Source organism: Drosophila navojoa, chromosome 3 (genome assembly GCF_054131105.1).
Source record: "Drosophila navojoa isolate 15081-1374.11 chromosome 3, UAZ_NAV_1.0, whole genome shotgun sequence".
In the NCBI taxonomy this organism is placed as follows: Eukaryota; Metazoa; Arthropoda; class Insecta; order Diptera; family Drosophilidae; genus Drosophila; species Drosophila navojoa.
This window is the reverse complement of record NC_142891.1, coordinates 5,886,777-5,908,871: the sequence shown is the minus strand read 5'-3', so window position 1 is coordinate 5,908,871 and position 22,095 is coordinate 5,886,777. Positions and strand designations below refer to the sequence as shown.

The 22,095-nt window shown below is 32.6% G+C and overlaps 1 protein-coding gene across 4 annotated transcripts in view; it reads right to left on the bottom strand.

Annotated features, from left to right (window-relative positions):
- Pde11 (Phosphodiesterase 11) overlaps positions 1-22,095 on the bottom strand; it is a 94,147-nt gene that overhangs the window by 53,490 nt on the left and 18,562 nt on the right. For 2 of the 4 annotated variants that reach the window (XM_089258063.1, XM_089258068.1), the window contains exons 1-2: positions 10,907-12,163; positions 200-290 (exon numbers count right to left, since the gene is read on the bottom strand). In XM_089258063.1, coding sequence (XP_089114189.1) covers positions 200-260 — 61 coding nt within the window. In that variant the 5' untranslated portion in view covers positions 261-290; positions 10,907-12,163. Of the gene's footprint in view, positions 1-199; positions 291-10,906; positions 12,164-22,095 lie in introns of those variants that run through there. The other 2 variants (XM_089258064.1, XM_089258065.1) reach the window with 2 other exon arrangements.

Genomic DNA, 22,095 nt, shown 5'->3' with positions numbered 1-22,095 from the left:
AAACACTCTAAAATAGTTCCGAAAATAGAACTGGTTCAATAATTAATTACAGGTTTGTAATTAAACTTCGCCCCCACAATTCCAACTTCAACTCATGGAAACTTATAAGCTTATGCTTAATAAATTTAGTACAGTTTAAACTAGTTCCGCTCTGGGAACTAGTTCAGCAACTCCAATTAATTTAGGCACTATAACTTACCAATCTTGCGACGAGCGCGCCATAAAACTGGAGGTGCGGCTTGGTTTGGTGAAGAGGCCATGTTTCTATACAGATCCCTTAATGTCGATATCTGTAAAATCAAAAGAGATACAAAAATAAATAAATAAATTGAATATGTATATATCTAGATCAATACTTCATTGAATCACTATAAACTGTACAGTCATTGGTTTCATAATTTCTATTGATTGATTGCATCATATTCGGAGCATTATGCAATCAAATGTTTTATGCCAAAACTTTATCGATAACATTGAACGCAATCTATTGTATATATGTACATATATCCGCAAAATATGCCAAGGCACATCCGCCAAACACCAGCTACAAAGAGAGGAAAAAACCCCAGCAAAAAATAATCGAATGAAAAATTATGAATGACAGCGCTGATTAATGGTGTCGGACCAAACATCATTAGGCCAAATTGAAGTAGTAGTAGAAGAAGAGGAAGAAGAAGAAGAAGGTGACTTTAACAAAGTTTATAAGCAGAAATTTGAAGAATATGTGCCAAAAAGTTTGCCCTTAATAAAACCAATCATATATATACATACACATATAATTTGATAGTATGAGCGTAATTTAAGAACTTAAGAACTCTGAGGTATTTGATAAGTAGAGTGGTTTAATCTAATATAATTGATACCAATGTCATTTGACAAGTGGTTATCAAATGGAATTTTTCAAGAGAGCTTAAGTGGAGAATGTAATTAATATTTATGTATCACACTTCCTGTGTTTATAGTGTAGTATACCCATATAGTATATGTTATATTTTACAATATATTGAGTGTGAAGATAGAAAAAAAATAATAATAATGGTGTTTAAAGTGTAGTATACCCATATAGTATATGTTATATTTTACAATATATTGAGTGTGAAGATAGAAAAAAAATAATAATAATGGTAATGTCTTGTGATAAAGTATAAATATACTTCACATACATATTTCCTAAGAATCACAAACAAATAGGTCGCAAAGTTTTTGAAAATATATTTGATTCATGAATTCTTATTTCAGGTTATGTGGTATTTCCTTATCTATCTAGTTTCGATAGAATTATGTACCATAATTCTGAAAATAGTATCGGAACTAAGTCATATTCTACATCTTAAATGGCTTTCTCGAAAAAACCTATTTATACAAAGCCAAAAATTGACGCGAAATTGAATGATTCACAAGAAAACTTTCGGAAATCAAATATATACAGACATGAATATATACATATATAGCTATGTTTATGCATGTCAATCAAACGATTCCAGGCACCATAAAACTAGAGCAACAAATTTACTTATTCTACTTTCTACGTCTCGTGATTTTTGAATGAAATTCTTTATTGAATGAAAACTACGAATCAACAAAAATGCGCAAATAATATCAAGTCGATTGACGATACTAAGAATATCTAGCATATATGTACATATATCTATATGTATATGGAAATATGTGAGTGCACTCTTTGGACTCGTTGCTCGATTCTTCTATATATAAGAAAATCAATTTAGAATGGCGCTCTTCTGTTGCTGCTGCTGCTCTTATCAGCGTTTGCTTTGCTCTTCCTCTTGTTTCAGCGTATTATCAGCCACGCCAACGACCTTGACAACATATACATATATGTTTATGTGTATATATGTAGATACGTGTGTGTATATAGATTTCGTTTTATCTGACAATTGTTGCGCGCGCATTTCAATCGATGTCCACTCAAAGTCAAATATCGCCCCTCAAATGCGTGGCAAAGTCAATGAACTGGGCCAAGTATTTATGTATTTATTTCTTTCTTCTATTTTGCTTTTGTTCCTAGGCGTGGGCACTGATTGTGCTTAGAAGTCGTTGTTGCCGGCGGCGGCGCTTAAAAAAAATTTATATATATACATACATATGTATATGTGTATGTATATAAAAAGTCAAACAAAAGTAAACAATGGGAAACACTTACAACAACAAAGCAAAACCAGCCGAATTCAATTAAACTTAATTAAAAGAAACTAATTAGAAACAAATAAAAAAAGTCTAATAAAAAATGTGGTTTAAACAACAAAATGTTTGATCGACAAGGCCGACAATCGAATACTCTTTACTTAAGTTATTTATTTAAAAAATATAATTAAATAATGAATTTAATTAAATAATTATTTACTTTTATTTGTAATTGACAATTTAGTCTTTTAAGCTCTGATTGTGTGACGCTTTGACTCTATACATTTTTATATATAGCTCTGTCTCTTTCTCTTCTTCTATTTTGCTTGCAGGCAAAGCTTCAGCCAGAAAGCTAAGCTTTCATTCATCTTCATCAGCTTCATATTCGCTATGCAATCCTTCCGTTATGCGTAACGCTGTCGTCTCCTCTCTTCACTCATTAGCAATTTAAATGTGTGGCTTTTGTGGATGATAAAAAGCAATACTATCCACATGATCCACATTTCGTTCAATGCAGTTTAAAGCACGTTGGCGTGAGGGCAAGGCATAAGCCTGACGAACAAGTTAGCTCCGGTTCGAATCCGGCTTCAAACTTCACTTACGTCAAAGAATTTTTTTTATTATTATTATTATTTTTTTTTTTTTAATAACTAACAAATTTCGTATAGCTTGGTGAATTTTTTAAATTTATATGTATTTTATTTGACAGACAATATTAATAAAATAGTAGTCTTATCACGTTACCCTTATGAATAAATACTTATGATTTATTTATTTACAATCGTAACAAACAAAATAGAAAACATTATTTATATGCTCCCTTTTAAGAGTATTAGGAAAAATTATTACAGTTGGAATTGTTTATTGCCCTTTTGGCTGCACGTTTTGATTGCATTTTTTGATAAGCAAAAAGTGCACAATGCAAAAAAAAAAAAAAGAGAAGCAATAAGTAAACTAACATTAATTAATGGACAGCAAGAAATGTGTGCAAATAGCCGCCACATGCGACGCGATCAGACACTAATTGTTATTGTTATTGCGGCCATTGTTATTGTTGCAATTGTTGTAATTGATTCTTGATATTTTTGATTAAATTCAAATCGAATCATTTAATGCGGCGCCCAATTGTCGAATGTGTCGATCAAAGTGATCATTGATTAACATAGTCGAGGCAGGTCAGATTAGCTATACACATATGCATGCATATATGTATGTATGTATGTATGTATGTGTGCGTGTGTCTGTATACAGGGAATCACTTGGGCCATGATTATTACAACTGCGCAGATTGCTTGCAATCGCATCGCCCATACAATTAGTTGCTGCACAATGCCTCTAGACAATAACAATAACAAACAAATTGCAATCGGCAGATGCGAGAAGAGCCATCGATAACAACAACAGCAACAAGATATTAGAAATATATTGGAGTTGAACATGATGGACTACTATATACCCTAAATTGTCTTTCTTTCTCTCTCTCTATCTCTATACTCTATACTCTATACTCTATACTCTATACTCTACTAACGCTAGACGCTATACTGCTCCAGACGAAACTGCCATACGACCGAGACCGAGACCTAGACCTATACTCTTCATACTATAACGCGATACTCGAGACGCTATACTCTATACTCTATACTCTATACTCTATACTCTATACTCTATACTCTATACTCTATACTCTATACTCTATACTCTATACTCTATACTCTATACTCTATACTCTATACTCTATACTCTATACTCTATACTCTATACTCTATACTCTATACTCTATACTCTATACTCTATACTCTATACTCTATACTCTATACTCTATACTCTATACTCTATACTCTATACTCTATACTCTATACTCTATACTCTATACTCTATACTCTATACTCTAACAAATACTCTATACTCTATACTCTATACTCTACTCTAGCATACTAGGTAAGAAAGTGTCACAATAGAGATCGAGCTCTGGGAAAGAGAGAAGGGAAAAGGGGAGGAGTGAGAAGAGGCGGAGTTGTGCCGTTAACCGCAAATCGTGTACATTAGACAACTGCAAATATGCAAGTGTATAATTAGTAGATAGTAGTATATAGTATATACTTATATTTGTATGTATGCCCAAGCACATGTGCATGCAGCAACCGGTTTAGGCTGTGAGCTGATTTAAATTAATGCTAACTGAAAGTTTTTTCAATTTCTACTTGATTTAATTAATATTATTTTGGGCAGAGAAATTGTATATAATAAATTTATATCACATGGATGGAGCATATCTTCGACTTACAGAAGTACAGTCATAGGGATATCTATAAGAAAACAACCATTGAAGCGTGAATATTTCTGTTGGATTTCCTATTATATCTTTTCTACAGCGTATTTTAACATGGGATTTACAAATATTACAGTTTTACTTGTAAATAGCCTAACTAAAATAGTACATAATATTGTTCTGATATGTTCTATTATATATATAAGTTACACTGTACCGAAAATGATCTAACCAATCCATATAGTGCACAAAAATAAAGAAAAGCAAAAAAAATTAGTTACGCTAAACGAAACAAAATTTGTTAACATACGCAATGCGTATCACGCAGTAAACAAAAATTTTTTCATGCAGAAATTCCCAAAAAAAAAAAAAAATAAAATAAAAAAAAAAATAATAATAATAAAATGGAAAAAGCAGTCAAAAGAGGACGTGCAATAAAACACGCAATCAATGAAATTAATGATCATAACAACTATAATCATAATAACAATAGCTAAACACGTACCCGAAACAGCGATCAACGATGGTTGGCATTTGGGTAAACACTCGAATTCGATGTCGAATTCGATAATCCGCAACATTAACGAAATTCGCAAAACCAAAAACTAGGTGAGACTTTAGCCAGTGGGCGTTGACGACGGCGGAGGCGGCTGTGCCCGACAAGACTGATGTGAGAATCGAAGAGAAGCGTCGCTTGGTCAAGGTGTTGGACAGACAGACATACAGAGAGACAAGCGAGCAACAAATCAATCAACCGAAATATTCGCATCCCATGACCGGCATTTTAATATTTGCGAATACCCTAACCAAATTCGAAAGGACAGGCGAATTGTATAAATTGTTGGACATAGTAGAGCAAGCAATGAATAATGAGTAATTAATAATGAAATAATATATATAAAAAAAAATAATAATAATAAATAATGGAAACTCATCAATTTAAATATATAATAATACAGAATAAATAAGAAACATTAAGAAATAAATAAAAATAAATAATAAGATCTCCAATAATTGTTTTTATTACGAATTTCGGGATAAATAAGAAACATTAAGAAATAAATAATAAGATCTCCAATAGTTGATTTTATTACGAGTTTCGGGATTCAGGTGGACGAAATTTAACATCAATGTATTAGAATTTTCAATTATTGTTCGTGACTACATTGTAGAATCATTAGTTATTATAATAAATATAAAGTCAAGACCAAAAATATCTCACATTTCACATTTGGGTTCTTTGCCTTTGCCTAAAAACAAATTTGAAAGTGATTCAAGATTGTTTGAGTATAGTATTAATATATCTTGAATTATCATCTCCAACTGAAACAGCTCTACTTACATTAATATATGTATAGTTAGCTCATACTAGATAGAGCATTACTTTTCAGACTTGCATTACAATGTTGTTATTTTCGCATGTGTTTGCGACTCTTTATTTTTAAATGTTTTATTTTTGGTAATTGTTTGGCACATAAAATTTAAAGTTGAGCATGTCGGTATAATAAATGTTTCCTTGGCTGGCATGGGCGTTGGTTTGGCAACACTTGCTGCATGCCAAGTGGCAACCCTGACGGGGAAATGCCATATTTGGAATGGGAATGCGGCGAATGGGAATGGCAAATTGAAATTGAAATTGAAATCGCAATTGGAAGGTTTGTGAATCGTATTTAACTCTACATTAACTGCGTTTCAGTGCGTCGCTCACAATGCTGACATGCCCATGTCACAATAGATAAGATATATGAGCAGGCGAGCATATACATAGGTATGTATAGTCGACGGCTTTATATACAATATTATATCTGTAAGCTGCCTAAATATTTGTTGTTTGCGCAGATTTGTGGCCACTGATAAAAGGTATCTGCTGTGTCAGAGGAGTGTGTGTGTGTGATATCAAAGAGATGACAAACAGCAATAGGCACATGCGACGATAGGTAATGACACAGATTGTTCAACTAGATGGTATCCTATATATATGATTTTACTCTTCTATTAGCTAAACATTATAAGAGGTTATAGAAGTATGGAATTTTAGTTATTTTGAAACATGAATGGACATCTAGTCTTAGTCTATCCACAGAGCATCTATACAATATTGTTTTTCCCTCAGCTGTACATGTTGTTTAGATACTTTTCGTGAATAGACGACTTTGGGTTAAGCATGCGATAACTATGAAAGTTTTCGTTTGTTATCATGCAATATTCAGTTGTTTGTGGAGAAAAGAAACATTTTCGTAGATTACTAACAGATAAGGAGCTTTGAAAACAACTTTGTGATGTGGAAGTAAAGGTGTTCAACTCGTAAAGGTATTCAACTCTGCTCTTCTCCTAAAAAAACTTAGATTTTGTAAAAATCTTGATCGCTTTCAACTTAAGATCCACTCAAGTTCTCTCACACTATCGTAAAGGCATGCGCTAGAGCTCTTTCAGTTGCAGACTTAGAATAATATATATATAATAATCCATAGTAATATAATGGAATAATGTATATAGTAACAATGATACACTAGAAGTATATCTCTTGAGATACCAAATAGTTTAGATTGTCTCTTATCAACACACAAACACACACACACACACACACAGAGACACACACTTGCACAAATTCGGTTCAGTCATCCGCTGTCAAGTTGGTTTTCGTTGAATGCATGTTAAAAGCCACGCGTATCACGAATTAACACAAATGTGCTGATTGAGTGGTTCAATTTTTGTTGACTTGCTGCGCTGAGTGGTTCCTCTCCCCCTTTCCCGCTCCCAAAAAAAAAAAAACGTTGTCAACGTTTTGCTGGAGCACCTGTTAATGATGCGAATGCGCCCGATGATGATTCATGGCCATTACTCGATGGCTCGATTTGTTTGGCCAACTTCACTTAGCGGATATCACTAGCCGGCATCCAATTGGTAACGCTTCATTAACAGTGCTGTGCCAATGCTAACGCCTGCCACTCAATGACGCACTTTCCAATCCCCATTCAAACTTCTGACGTCTAAACATCTGGCGGCAATGTTCTCGCCTCTGACGTCTGAAGTTATGTTTCATGATTCTGGTAATTTCCGCAAATCGGCGGGCGACCGCCGCAAAGTACAGGAAATGATAAGAAATGTTTCGCACCTGCTCTGAAGTTGATTCATTTCAAGTGTAAATGATGTAAGCGGAACTGATTCAATTGAACTGCTTTCGATTCAAACTAGCTATGGCGACAGCTGTGCGGAATTTCACAAATTGCTTAATGAAGCTAATTTATTTAATTATGATTGAAATTGCAAATGAAATCAAGATTAAGTTAGCTAATGCTAATTTACAGCTAATTAAACTAATGAATAACTATGAACTAGCTATAACCAGATATATGAATCAAAATTTCTTTATCCAGCTTAAAATCTAAAGTTCCCATAAGAACTGAAGAAGAACTGGTTAGAAAACTAAACCAAGCGTGGGCTTCAGTTATCTGCAGCAATCCGAATCCAACTGGCTCAAGAACAAAATGAACCAGTTCATTAGATCAAGGGTAACATGTTCTAAATATTAAAATGTATTTCTATTCGGCTTAAATATAATTTGATTTTGAGTTTTCAATCCTTAAAAGCCATTTGAACTAGTTCAAAATTTTGCTTCCGTTAGCATTTGACTACAGACTTTTAGATAACTTCACTTCAAATTTAATTGAAAGCTTTCACCAAAAATTTGGACAACTCAAGGGAATCTAAGTACGTAACGCCCAAGCGCAAACTCCTCAATTATCTCTGGTTCTTCGACAATAAATGCCAAAATTATCTAAGTGCCTGACACTTGACAAAAAAAAGAAAACAGAAAAAAAGAGAAATATAATAAAAGACAAACTGAGTGCGACAGATAGACAGCCGAGCCAACAGACAATTAGATGTGATATCTTTTCGCACTTCGCCCACAAATAAAGGCAGTAAAGAGTGAACCGGAGCCAAAGCTAATTAGAGGCAACTCTTTGCTACCAACAATAACAATAATAATAAATATAAAAATTCTATGAGCAGCCAGATGAAATGTAGTAGTATAATAATAACGGCCGCAACAACAAAAGGCGCCTGATAACCAGGCTAATTTAATAAGCCCGTTGGCAGTCGAGTCACGTTTCCAGCAACAACTGAATTTGATCAAGTGCTGAAAAGTAAATGTCAACTGGGAACCTTTGCGTAGTGATTGATATCGAGCAGGAAGTCCAAGTGCGAGTGCGAGAGCGAGAGCGAGAGAGACTAGTTCCAGCTCATATAGCACCTACTAAAAAATATATTGTACGTGTGCTTTTGGGGCGGAAAGTCAATGCATAATTTATTTGTATTTGGGCTGCATACTTATGGCAAGCAGTGTTCATGCTCGCACTGCATTTTAACTTTCAGTACATTTTTATATTATTATTGACTGCGGGCCGTTCGTTTTAAGTTAAAAAAAAAATATATATATGTATATATTTTATAATAATCTCATACAATTATTTTGAATTATTACAAAACTTAGTAATAGTTTCATTCGCGTAAATTAAATTTGGAAAAAAAATGAAATAAATAAATAATTTTTTATTTTGTATTTCTACAGCTTTATAATTTTAATTCTTCAGCAATTTTTTCAACTTGTTTTAATTTTTTATTCACTCTCCAAAATAATTATATACAATTTTCATATGAAAACATTTGTATTATAATAATATATATAATTTATAACAAAAATAGGAATCAGATTAAAATTTGTATTAAAATAAATGCGAACTTTTAAAAATAATATTTTTATAGATTTCTATTTTTTTTTTTTTTTTTTTTTTTTTTTTTGCTTGATACACATAAGGTTTTTTTAGAACAAGAATTTCTTGCAGTGCACACGACACACTCACAAAAAGCAAGCCAATCTCCTTGTCAGTACCGTTAATTAACTAACTGTAAACTAAGCTGATGCGCCAAAGCAACAACGTGTCATTCCATTTTCTATAGACCACAAAAAATTACAGCAAAAACCCAAAACAAATACAAAAAAAAAAGCAACCACAAAAAAAAAACAGGCCATAAAAGTTGATTTTACAATTTAACTGAGACACGTAGCAAAGGTAATAGCGGGGCACTTGGTGGGGTGAGTAGCCCGGCCATAAACTTCAAGTGCTGATGCTCTGGCTGGCTGGTGCTCAGCTGGCTGAAGTGTCTTATCTCATTGACCATATAACATGTAGCCCATATTTAACTCGCCGGCAGCTCGCTGAAGTCGCCCAGCCACAGCTACAGCAACCTACATGAACCGTTATACGGCCAACAAGCTTTGCATGCCTGCGAAATATTTTGAAGAAGAAATTTTTTAAATAAGAGAATAAATTGGAATAAGAGAGCAAAAATAATAGGGAAGGGAGTTAGATGTATGAAAACAATATATGTGATTAATAAAAATAAAATAAATATTATATAAAGCTACGGTACATAGACAACAATAAATTCATGATAAACTCATATATTTTGAAAACAAATTAAAATTAATATTATAATCAATATACATTATTATTAATATATACGTTCAGCTTGTCGTTAAATTTTTATTTCATAAATTTATTGCTCAGTTACACTAAATTTTTATGAACGCAGCTGTATTTTAATTTGTGCTAAGATAACTCAAAGCAAGATTAGTACTAAATTTAAGCAGCCATAAAATATAGTCTTTATCTATATTTCTATGCAATACATTAGCTCTGTCAAAGCTTTAATGCCCACTTTGCTGTAGTGTATAAAGATTTGGTGAGGTCTGAAGCATTCACGCGAATACACAAAACATCAGAACACGAAAAATAGAGAAAGAAATTGGAGCAAAACAAGGTGAGAAAATAGAAGCAAAAAAACTTTAAGAACTTAACTTATGAGACACGAGTGAAGCATACAAGAGTTCAATGAAACTAATAAATTGTTTCTTTATAGAAGACTTAAATAGCCAATAAATTGTGATTTCTAAACAAAAGTCAATATTTAAATAGCGAACATAAATGCTCTACATGAGCGTAAATTAAAAGCATTTTTTGTTTAGCATTTCTTTTGTTTTGATATTCTTTGGAATGAGCAAAAACAGAAAATAAATGTTGTTGTCTACTTAATACAGATTAAGTTGTGCCTAAAAAAAATAGGTAACACAATTTAAATAAAAATAATACTAGATGCCAAACAAAGCATAGGCTGACCATAATTTATATGCTAAGCCTCTTTGTTCAGTAGAAATTTATAGGCTTCAAAAGAAATTGTTTGCTGGAAATTATTATTAAAAAATCCCAATTTCAAAGCATGTATCTAAAATGATTGATATGATCTATATGATCCCATATAACATAAAGATTTGGATTTATTTTTCGTAGTTTTTTGTTTAAAATATACTTTTTTTTTTAATTTATTAATATTTCAAATTAGTAGCAGTAATTAATAATATTCATACATGATTTATCAATTACTGAAAAATAATACATAGTTAAGCAAATGAAAATTCAATTTACTTACATTAAACACGAATATTTATTTTGCTTAATCTTGAAGCACTAATACACAAAAACGTATATAAACAGAGATTTGTATATACTTTATATATATATATATATGTATATATTTACTTTATTTAATTTAATCACATTGAAATACACAGATACGAGTGCTTAGAGACTCGGTATTAATACGTATGTATATATAAATTTGTAATATAAGTATATATATTATATATGTATATATATATTCTTTATTGATATTTCAGTTATATTTTGCCCGAGTTGTCGCGACGTTTGAAAATTTCGCGTTTTGTTTTGTGCGTTTCTTTATTACTTTTTATGCACATTTATATATTCGAAAAGGAAGGGGAATTCAGGCACATAAAAAACTGTCGCTGTTATAATAAATTATAGCGTGCTTGTGACAGAGATAGCAATAACAAAAAACAATATACATACATTTGTATATGTACATGTAGTTGTATATATTGATATATGCATATGTATATACATACATATATATTTAATTTCTTTTCGCTTCTTTTGCTGCTCTTTTCGATTGCCTTAGAAAATTATGAATATTAATCACGTATCTGCCAACTCTTTTTGCTGTGGTTTTTTCTTTCACATTTCAATTCAATTTTTGTTAGTGGAAAAATTTTAAAGAAACATTTCTTAAGCAAACTCCGCGGTTGCTGCTGCTGCTGCTGCTGATTCTTCGCGTTTGTTTTGTTTTAGTTCTTGGGCAACAACATCAACACATCTACAATAACCCATACAGCGAAACACTTTTTCTTCTTCACTCACTGACACACATACACGCGCACGCGAGTGTCAAGAGAGCAGAGCGTATTGGAAGGGATGGGTTGGGGTATTGGTAAATTCAGCTGCTTCTTTTTGCACTTTGCTCTTTACACTTTTATTTGATTTCTTTCAAAGGGGAAAGGTGCTGGGTTTACCTTTTGGGCTGCCCAGTACAAAAGTTCGTTTCACAATTTTGAATTTCGTTGCTGCTGCTGCTGCTGTTGTTGCTGTTGCTTTTGGTATTTGTTGCCTGCCTTTGCCGCAGTTAATACACACACATACACACACACGCACACGATCAGCCGCTGGATCAGATCATCATTATCAGCATGATGATTATGATGTTCCAGCGTGTGCACGAGGGCGACGACGACGATTGCTTTCGTTTCAACTTTCGGCAAAAGCGACACAAACGCTCGGCTACTCAAACGAACTGCACGCGACGAGCTCTCAGCGTTAACTGATCAACGGCGCTGTCGCTATTTTCTGGCTCTGCTTCTGGTGCTGCTTTTGGTGCTCTGCTTGTCGCTCTATTCCCTGAGAGCGCCGCACTGGGAGAGCCCAATGCGGGAGAGCCAACTCGCTTGCTTGGGCTGCGCTGTTCCAGCTTTGCTCAAACTTTGTAACATCGTTCTTTCTTGCAGATTTAGTTGCTTTCTGCTCTCCTCTCTATCCCCCTCTTCTACTGAATGTGCTTGACTTTGGTTTTATTTTTTGCCAACTAACGGGTCCAAAGTCCACAGTAAAGGGGATGCCAAACTTTTGCATGCTGCCTGCCGCAACGTCTGCGCTTTCAAATTGCCCAATGCCCACAGGGCTTCAGCCGAACGTAGAGTGCTCGACTAGCAGATATTCTGTAGCATTAGCATTTGTTATTATGAGTGAAACTTAAAAGCCAATAACACCCTTTCCTCTTAGACTTATAGGATATATCAGTTAGTTTGTTGTTGTTATTTATTTTTGTTGTTGTTTTTCAATCTTATTTTTACTCACGCTGTTTGCCTTCACAGTTGGCCCCGATCACTGCTCTGAGGTGCTAATGAAAACAAATTCTCGCTGTGCTCAGCCCTATTTGATGCCCTTGTCCAAGCCCTATTTGTGGCTATTCCTAAGCACATTGTAAATAAGCACTCGGTTTGAATGTCACTTAACTGATTTATAAGCATATGCAAGTCTGCTTTACCTATATCTGTGCTATTATTATCGTATTTTAACTAAAAGCAGCTGACAGTGCCCTGGCAGTGCACCCGGAAAATATCGTGGGTTTGTTGCACTGTTTTATTGACAGATATGTGGACTGTGAAAACATATTCACTTTTAAATTATATATATATATTATATATATTATTGGCATTTCCATATGTTTTTCCTTTTATATTTAATATTTGTTACATGACTAATAAAAGTTTTTCTGAAGAATTGCTATTTGTATACTATAATTTAAAATTAATTTTGTGTAAAATATTTTTTCTACACAATTAAATTATTATAAATTTCTTAAACTTATTCTTTCATACCTCATTAAATAAAAAAATATATTATAAATTTAGTGTACATAATATTAAAATATATTATTATTTTAGGAATATTTTATTATTATTTTCTATATCAATGTATATATTTATATAAGTACAAATGTCTATCTATCTATATGTACATGAAAAAATCTTTTAAAAATAAAAAAATTATATATTCATATAAGTATATGAACATGCATGTATGTATATTTATAACCTTTCCAGCTTTAATGGGCTGATTACATCAGCTTCGAACATAAAATTTGGCAATTTCCCGAATTATGTTATTATTTCATCTCTGTACTCTCTCAACCACATCGCTCGTAACGTTCTGCTTGTCTTAGCCACACAATTGTTCGCCAAACACACAAAAGATTTGCAAATTGGCAAATTCAATAGATCTTACAGAAGATCCCCAACAAAAAACAGAAAACCGAAAACAATTGCAGCTGTGTTAAATGCCATGAACCGAATCATCAGAAGAGTAGATGAGATAAGTAAAAACATTTGCACATTGCTGGCGGCCATTCAGGCCATATATAGTATACGACTATACACTATATCTACATATAGTATGGCATAGTTAACCAAACCAATATCTGGTATATCGCATCGATTGATTTAAGCAATTAGCATCCTCACAACGCTCGCCATTAGTCACACACAATTGGCAATTGGCCGTCAATAACATACATAACATGACACATTCTAGTATCGAAACTTTCATTATATTTGTAGTCTTTAAAGAGCCGAAAAGGTATATATACAACAGCATCTAGCTAAAACTAGATGATGGTCGAGATATTTGCGCCCTGTGAATTTACTGAACACATATCAAATAATGCCTAATGTGCAAATGTTAAGTCGAGGTAAGGCAGTAATACCTCGACTTAACATTTACACTACTATATTTTATATTTTATTAATTTAAATAACATTGGATTATTATTTATTACTGGAAAATCATTTTGCTATTATTAAATACAGAATAGCATTAACATGCATGTTAATTTAAGTAAATTTTACGTTTACATTTACATTTAATAACATATGTTATTATATTGTGTATTAATGTTTAACTGATTGGATTTACGCTATTAATATGTTAATTTTAGCATATACATTACATTTAATATTCACATAAGCATTTTCTAGTAAATCTAGGCCTTATTCTTAACATTTTCTATTGTAGACCCAATCTTTAACATTAACATTACATTTATATTACAAACATTAGGTTTTATATTCACATTCACGTGATGCTCACCTTTAACCAAACAACATAAGCAACATCATTATCCTCAATATAACAATTAACATTGGCATTAACATCGGCTTTAACATGCACATAGCTTACCAGTTGCTTGATATATGACGTAACATTAACATTGCACAAGCATATTAACATTAACATTAATTTCAATCTGTGCATTAACATATCCAACACAATTAACATTAACATTAACTTTAACATGCAGTTGGCAAGCTGCCTGCTAAATGTATTAGACTCCTAGTTGAGAGAGCTCAGGGCAGGCAAAGCGAAATATATATATATGTAGGTATGTATGTATGTTACCAGGTGGGATGTTGCTGGGTCAGCACACACGCGCAACAACAATTCAGTGCATGTACGCGTGCTTGTGTGTGTGAGTCGCTATAGTGACAGCGTGAAAGACTGACGACACAAGCGATCTGCGTGCTGCTAGACACGCAGCCAGACAATACAAAAGAAAAGAGCAGATCATGCTCGTAAACAGAAATAGGCATGGGTAGCATTAACAATTTGGGCACATACATACGTACATACATATGTATATATGCGTAGTTGAATAAATATTACGTATACGTCATCTACTTCATGTACCTACATACATATATATTGTGTATAGATCTACAGAGCTTCCAAGTAAAACCAAATATTTTGATACACAATTTGTAGACGCTTTATTTGCATTCGTCATCATTATCATCATCATCCTCATCATCATCATCGTTATCATCTTTGAGGTGCATTAGAAATAGAACACACATTGAAAGGCAACGTGCGCCAATTGTTAGCTGCATCTGTGTAATTTTCGCTCTATCTGTGTGTGTATATATGTACGTGTATGTGTGTGTGTGTATGGGAAAATCTTTTGCTCTTGATTGGCGCTCATATTTGATTCAATTAGGTTTTTGGTAGCAATTTGCATATGCCAAAAGAGAGGGAGATACAGAGAAAGAGGGAGAGGGAGAGCGAGGGGAGGGAAAGAGTGAGTAAGAGCAATGCCTGAGGTTTGCTGAAATTTCCTTTGCATATGAAATTAAATTGATTTTAGCCCAATCAAAGAATATTCTCAGTTGCTGCTAGTTGGAAAAACTTATTCATCATTTGCATTTGAACTTAAGAGATTTTGCATATAATAAAATCTTTATAGATGATATCATTGGCATCCGTCAATGGCAGACTTCATCTTGAGTATTATCTAGAGATATTTAAGATTTTTCTATAGAACATTTTAGCCAGTATAATTTAGTAATAATAAATTAAGCCAATAGTTGACTAACACAAACAAGAATTGATTTCAAAAGAGCGGCATATACTAAGAATCTAGGGTTTAGAAGAAGAAGAAGAAGAGAGATAACAATGTGTTCTCTTCATACAAAGTTTTTGAAGAGCGAAACACACTAGAGTTGTTGAGGGCTATAAAGAAGTGACAAGCATTACTCTTTTGCGATAAGCTATATATGTATATATACTATATGTTGCAGCTTATGGTAAGGCCAGATCATCTGCAAACGTTAGGGAACTACGCATAAAGAGAGATATAATAAAAATAAAAATAATACTAAATATTTTCTTGTAGAAGATTTTTATAAACACGCTGTCAGCTTGAAGTTAGAAAGTAAATATATAAAGTTATTTTAGGAAAGGAGTTATTCTGGAGAGTGGTCTACAGGCCCCCCAGGACATATAAGACATTTGTGTAAAACAGTCGTACGAATGGGCCCAACTCTATACGAATTTTAATCTTTAATAAATCTATATAAGCTTCCTAACCTCTAACATATTCTTCAACAAAAACAATACACCCTATCTACACATTTGGGTTCAAGAGTTTCTGATCTATTGGGCCGATTTTGAAAACATTTCGCATTTCCTAATTCAGACTCAAACTGTAATCGATGCAATAACTCAGCTTCATTTGCATTGCGCAAAAAAAAAGACAAAATAAAACAAGTTTTTGTTGTTGTTGTTTTTTTTTTTTACAAATCAACGCTAATAACGGTCACGTTTTCAGCGAGCCAAACAGATGCATTGTCTGAGCGTCTGCTATCTAAGTGTTATATCAACCAACAATAAAAACAGAAACAGAAACAGAATATAGAGAGAGATAGAGAAGTATATAGAGTGAAAGAGAGAGATAGAGATAGAAGGGTTGCACAAATTAAAGCCAAGATAATCAAAATAACAATGGGAAAACGACAGCAACGGGACATTTGTATGCAAAACTGAGCGAGAGAGATATATGTGTATATAGAGTGGAAAGGCGATGAATCGCAATGCAAAACAACAGCTGGATGGCAAAAGACAAACAGAAAACCGAAAACAAAAACAGCAAAGCAAATACAGAAAACAAAACAAAACAAAACAAAATGAGGTGCTAATCGAATGCATACCTCCCAATGCGATGCGACAAAGAAGCACGAGCACGAAACTGATGGCAAAGGGAGCACGGAGGATGCAAGCGGCGAGCAGCAGCAGAAGAAGAGGCGAGAGAGTCTGGCATGCAAATTAAGTAACTGCAAATTCTTGAAATTTGCATAAAGCACGACTGGAAGATACTCAAGCGAAATGCTTAGCCCGCAGTGAGCTTTCACTCGTCTATGTTTAAAGTTTTAAATCAATGGGTGTGTAAAATGTGCTTAAAGTATAATTTAATGTAAATATAATATATAATATATAGTAGATCTTTAATCTCGCTTTAACTCAGGCTTGCGAAATTCTTGATGATTCTTTCTTAACTTTAAAGCTTAACTTGAAATGCTTTGCAATTCTTAATCAATTTAAGAACTTAGGAAATTGTAAAATTTTATATAAATCTCAATCCCAATAATAGTAAAAAAAAGTTTTTGAAAAACATAATTTTTTATATAAATCTCAAAAAATTTGTTTGAACTCCCATAAAAAGTTTTCAAAATGATAATAATAAAACTTGTTAAGTAGAGCTTTTAGCCTCGCTCAAAAAGTTGCACATTTACTTATAGGATTTCAAAATAACGCTTTACGTTCTAGTCGAAAAAAGTTTGGTTATGATTTGGATCAGTAACACAAATAAAGAATCAATTGTGAAGAATTTAATGAATATTTCGGTTTAATAAGACCTTTTCCATGGTGGCACTTCATTCTTATTACATAATGCTCTTTTACCCGATATACCCATCACTCACATACGACAAATTACAGTTACATTCACTAATCAAAAGTCAACAAATCAACGACATTACGGCAACAACTTGAGGCAACGTCAGGGTCATGAGTTGCACTTGAGTGCCGCATAAAACATAACACTGTTAAGTGTGGATCTGTATACCATATAGACACACACACGCACATGTGTACATGTTTACATATGCATACATGTACACTTACATACATAGCTGCGAATGACCGTAGATCGGGCGATTGCCTCTGACTAACTGAATAGCTGCACCTCGCCCGCGTCTCAAGATGCAAATTGCGAATGCAAACCGCAATCGAACAGTTTAATTGAGCAATAAATGACGGAAATTTCAACAACAATAAAAATGCGCAAAACAAAAAAAAATAAAGATAAATAAATAAATATTTCAAACAATTCTTTTTTTTACCGTAAAAGGCAATAGAGCAACAACTCGAACATTGCTGTAACTCATTAAAATAACTTCGTGACAAATTGACAAAGTTTTTTCGTTGCGTTTTTGCAATCAATTATTGCAATAAGGAGGCCTGTCAAATCTAAATAAACTAAGGAATTTTAAAAACGTTTTGTAGCTATTTGTTGATTAAATTATTGTCATTGCTTGTCAAAAGTATTTAGTTAGTTGTGCTTAGTTAATTAAATACTTTTTTAGAGAAATAAAATGCCAGAGTCTAGTAGAGAGATTATATTCTAAGTGAATGTGTGAAAATGTATTTTTGTAGTACAGATAAATCGCTTAAGATTTGATAAAATCATATTTAAGTGACGACATCAAGTAAGAATAACAGTTATTTTTCCCTTTTTAAAGCTCAAAACTAATATTTATATTTCTTCGCATCTATGACACATTCATATTCATAATAATTAAACAAATTATTCACATTTTTTTATCGCTTAGTCAACTGAAGCTTATCTATAAATTTGCAATTGAATTGCAAAAATTACTCATACGCAATGTTGCAGCTTATGAAAAAGCACTCAGCGAATGCACTCAACAAGCGTTACGTAAAGCGCTTACGGCGCAAAAAGCTTTCATTCATGCGTTGAGCCGAGACACAAACCACATTGAATCACGTAAGTATGTGAAAAGCAAAATAGCCAAAGAACGTAAATTATGTGCGAAGTTATGATTCGAAAGAAACAAACCAAAATAAATATATAAATTATAAGAAAATATAAATTATAAAATAAATATATAAACTTATAAAAAAAAAAACAAAAAAATATATTAAAAATATATAAATTATAAAATGAATACATAAACTTATAAAAAAATTTAATGTTTCGAAAATATTTTATTTAAAAATTAAGACGAAGTCTCAGATTAGATATAGAAAATGATAATAAAAACAATATAAATATAAATATAAATATATTTCAAAAAATTTAAATTTTAGCATTTAGATAAAAATCATTGTTTTTTTTCTTTTATATTCAAGCCTTTAATAGCTTTTCACAAAAAAAAAAAAATATATATATATATATATATATATATATATAAAATATATAAATAAATATAATATAAATACATATAAATATTTTTTGTTGTAAACTGTTTTTAGCTGTTGTCTAAAATGTAATTTTAAATTAGCTGCAGTTTAATTTCTTACATGATATTTATGTCCGATTTTTATGCTCATATATATTTGTTTTTATTAAATATTTCTATGGACACGCAAATTTTATATGACCATCCGTCCGTCTGCTGTCCGCCTATTACTTGCCTTGGACCCACTCAGCGTGTCATTCAACTTCTGGGGCAGTGCGTACGTGACTGTAAATTGACCTCAGCGGCTGACCGACAGAGAAAGCAGGATAGAGCGAGGGACACAGAGAGAAACGTGCAACAAAAACCACCTGTGGCCGGCCATTCAGCGCTGCAGATAATGGCCATATAAAAACGGCAACAAAAATTGTGAAATTCCCAAGAATCACATCAAATTAAACAGCAAACAAATATTGCCCAACGACAATTGAAAATTCAATTTGTTCTCGTTGTTGTTGCTGTGCTTCTTGCTGTAAAAATGCTAAATGGCCAATTATTTTGCACCTTTAACGAGGCATTTGGGCAAGGGACGCAAGCATATGCCACCTAGCGACCCATTAAGGCCACTGCACCCAGCCTCTGTCTGAGCAGAAGACAAGATGTTGAAAGTAGAAGCTAGCGTTGGAAATGTCGGATTCCTCTATAGTCGAACATTAAATACTCTATAAATTATTATATAGATATTATAATGATTACACGCATTATATATATTTACTATAATATATGTGGTATAGAAATGTTTTGTATGATTTAAAGTAGATATGCAAGAGATAAAGCCAGAATATTCGATATATTATTTCTTTTATTTTTTTGCATAATCTTTCTTTTATACCGAGTAAATTAAAGTAAAATATTTTATTTTTTTAATTTCAGTATCACATTGATTTACCTAGTTAGATATATCCAATGTTACTAATAGATCACTTTTCCCTTACATCATTTACAATTAATGCCTGCCTATCACAATCCAAATACCCAAACTTAGGGCATTTCAAACAAATCCCACTTTTCGATGGCAATGAACTGACCTCCTTTCGTACCCCTAACCTCGTCTCTGCCGCTCGTCTTGCAACTCGTTGCAAGTCCTTTGGAATTAAGAACTTAAAGCTATTCGAATTTGCTGGCAAATTAATTAATGTGCATATTAAAAATTAAGAGATGAAGATAATGCGACTGTTTAATGACAGCATTCGGTAATTAACATAATTAATTAATTCAATGGCGTTTGCCATTTTGTTTAATGCGCCATTTTGGCATTTTACAACACTGCCAACTTTAATGCGGTTTTTGCAAAAGTTTTTTATTTGACATTTAAGTCGTCATTAAAAGTTGAGAACTGCAGAGCAACAAATTGAAGAGGCATCGGTCGAGCAGCGGTGCTCCTGGATGCCCAAATGCACATAAATTAGCGTAAATGCGAAACTTTTCTGCCAGCCATTAAGAATTTATGTTCGAGAAGGGTATGCACAACGGTAGAGTTTGCTTGATAAACCAAGAAATTTATTGAAAATTTAATGAAGTTGGGGTTTTTTGAAGAGAATATTAAAGAGCGAAAGTTAAATGAAAAGTGAGAGGAAATAAAATTATTAATTTTTTTATTCATTTATTTTTTTATATAGGACACTTTATTTTTAAACAATTGTATACAAAAGTGTGGTATTTAACCTTTTTTGCATTTAATTTATTTTATATGATGAAAACTTAAAACTTTTAAGGACTTTATAAAGGGTTTTAAATACATTAATAATGCCCGTTGCTAATACATGGTATTCATATGGAATGCAAGCATATTAAAGCCCAAATTACAAGCCTCTGCAGTGACTTTTATGCTTTTCAAAAACTTTCTCTAAGAGAGTTCAGGCTCAAAGAACATTTTATTATATCAAGTCAAAGTGCACTCCAGCTAAAGCTCTCAGCTTACATATAGGATATTTACATGGCTGTTCAACCAATCATAGTTCTTTTTTTTTTTTTTTCTCTCTTGCCCTCTCACTTTGCTGTGGCCACTCACTCACTCAAAAAAATGTAGTTGAAGCAGCAGCAGCCGCAGCAGCAGCTTCGCCTCTGTGGAAATGGCAACAAAAAGCAACTAAAATACTTTAAGCTGCTTTTTGTTTTAGCTAGTGAAACTTTTTTGCGCTTTATCACACGCACACACACGGACGCACACACGTACATATATTAATACAATAATCGTTGCGAACACGCTTGAGCAGCAGCAACAACAACAACGATAGAGGAAAATATATCCATGGCAACAGCTGCAAAAGCAGCCTCCGGCAGCAGATTCAATAAAGCCGTTGACCGACGCACATGAATATGCCAAAGCGAATAGAATAGATGTTAACTACACTGAGAGAAAACGGTGTAGAAGAAGTACAAGTTATGTGAAAGCATTGGCTACAAAATTTAATAAGTTAAATAAATCAATAATTTTCTATGTATACATTTTTTTTATTTAAGCTGAAATAATAATCATTTGCTTGAAATATTAATTTCTAAAAAAATAATTTATTAGAATCAGTTTAAATTTTTATTGACACAGAAACTTAAGACTGATATAAACATATACATATATACATATAAAGGGTCTCTAATTAATGATATTTTAGTAATAATATATCTTCCCTCTGAAGAAACTCTGAGACTCCTAAAAAAGAAAGTTTTAATTATATTTAAATACCAGAATATTTTATATGTATAAGAGAGTTTAAAACTTATTGAGACACAAATATTTTGCTTTTCCAGCCCAGAGAACTTGAGAAGGTAAAGGTTAGGTGAAAAAAAAAATTGAGGATATTCAATCTTCAGTTCTTAAGTAAAGAGAAGAACTCTAAAAAATATCTATTGCATTGGCATTAAAATATTTATATTTTTAATCAGGATGTACTATAAAATT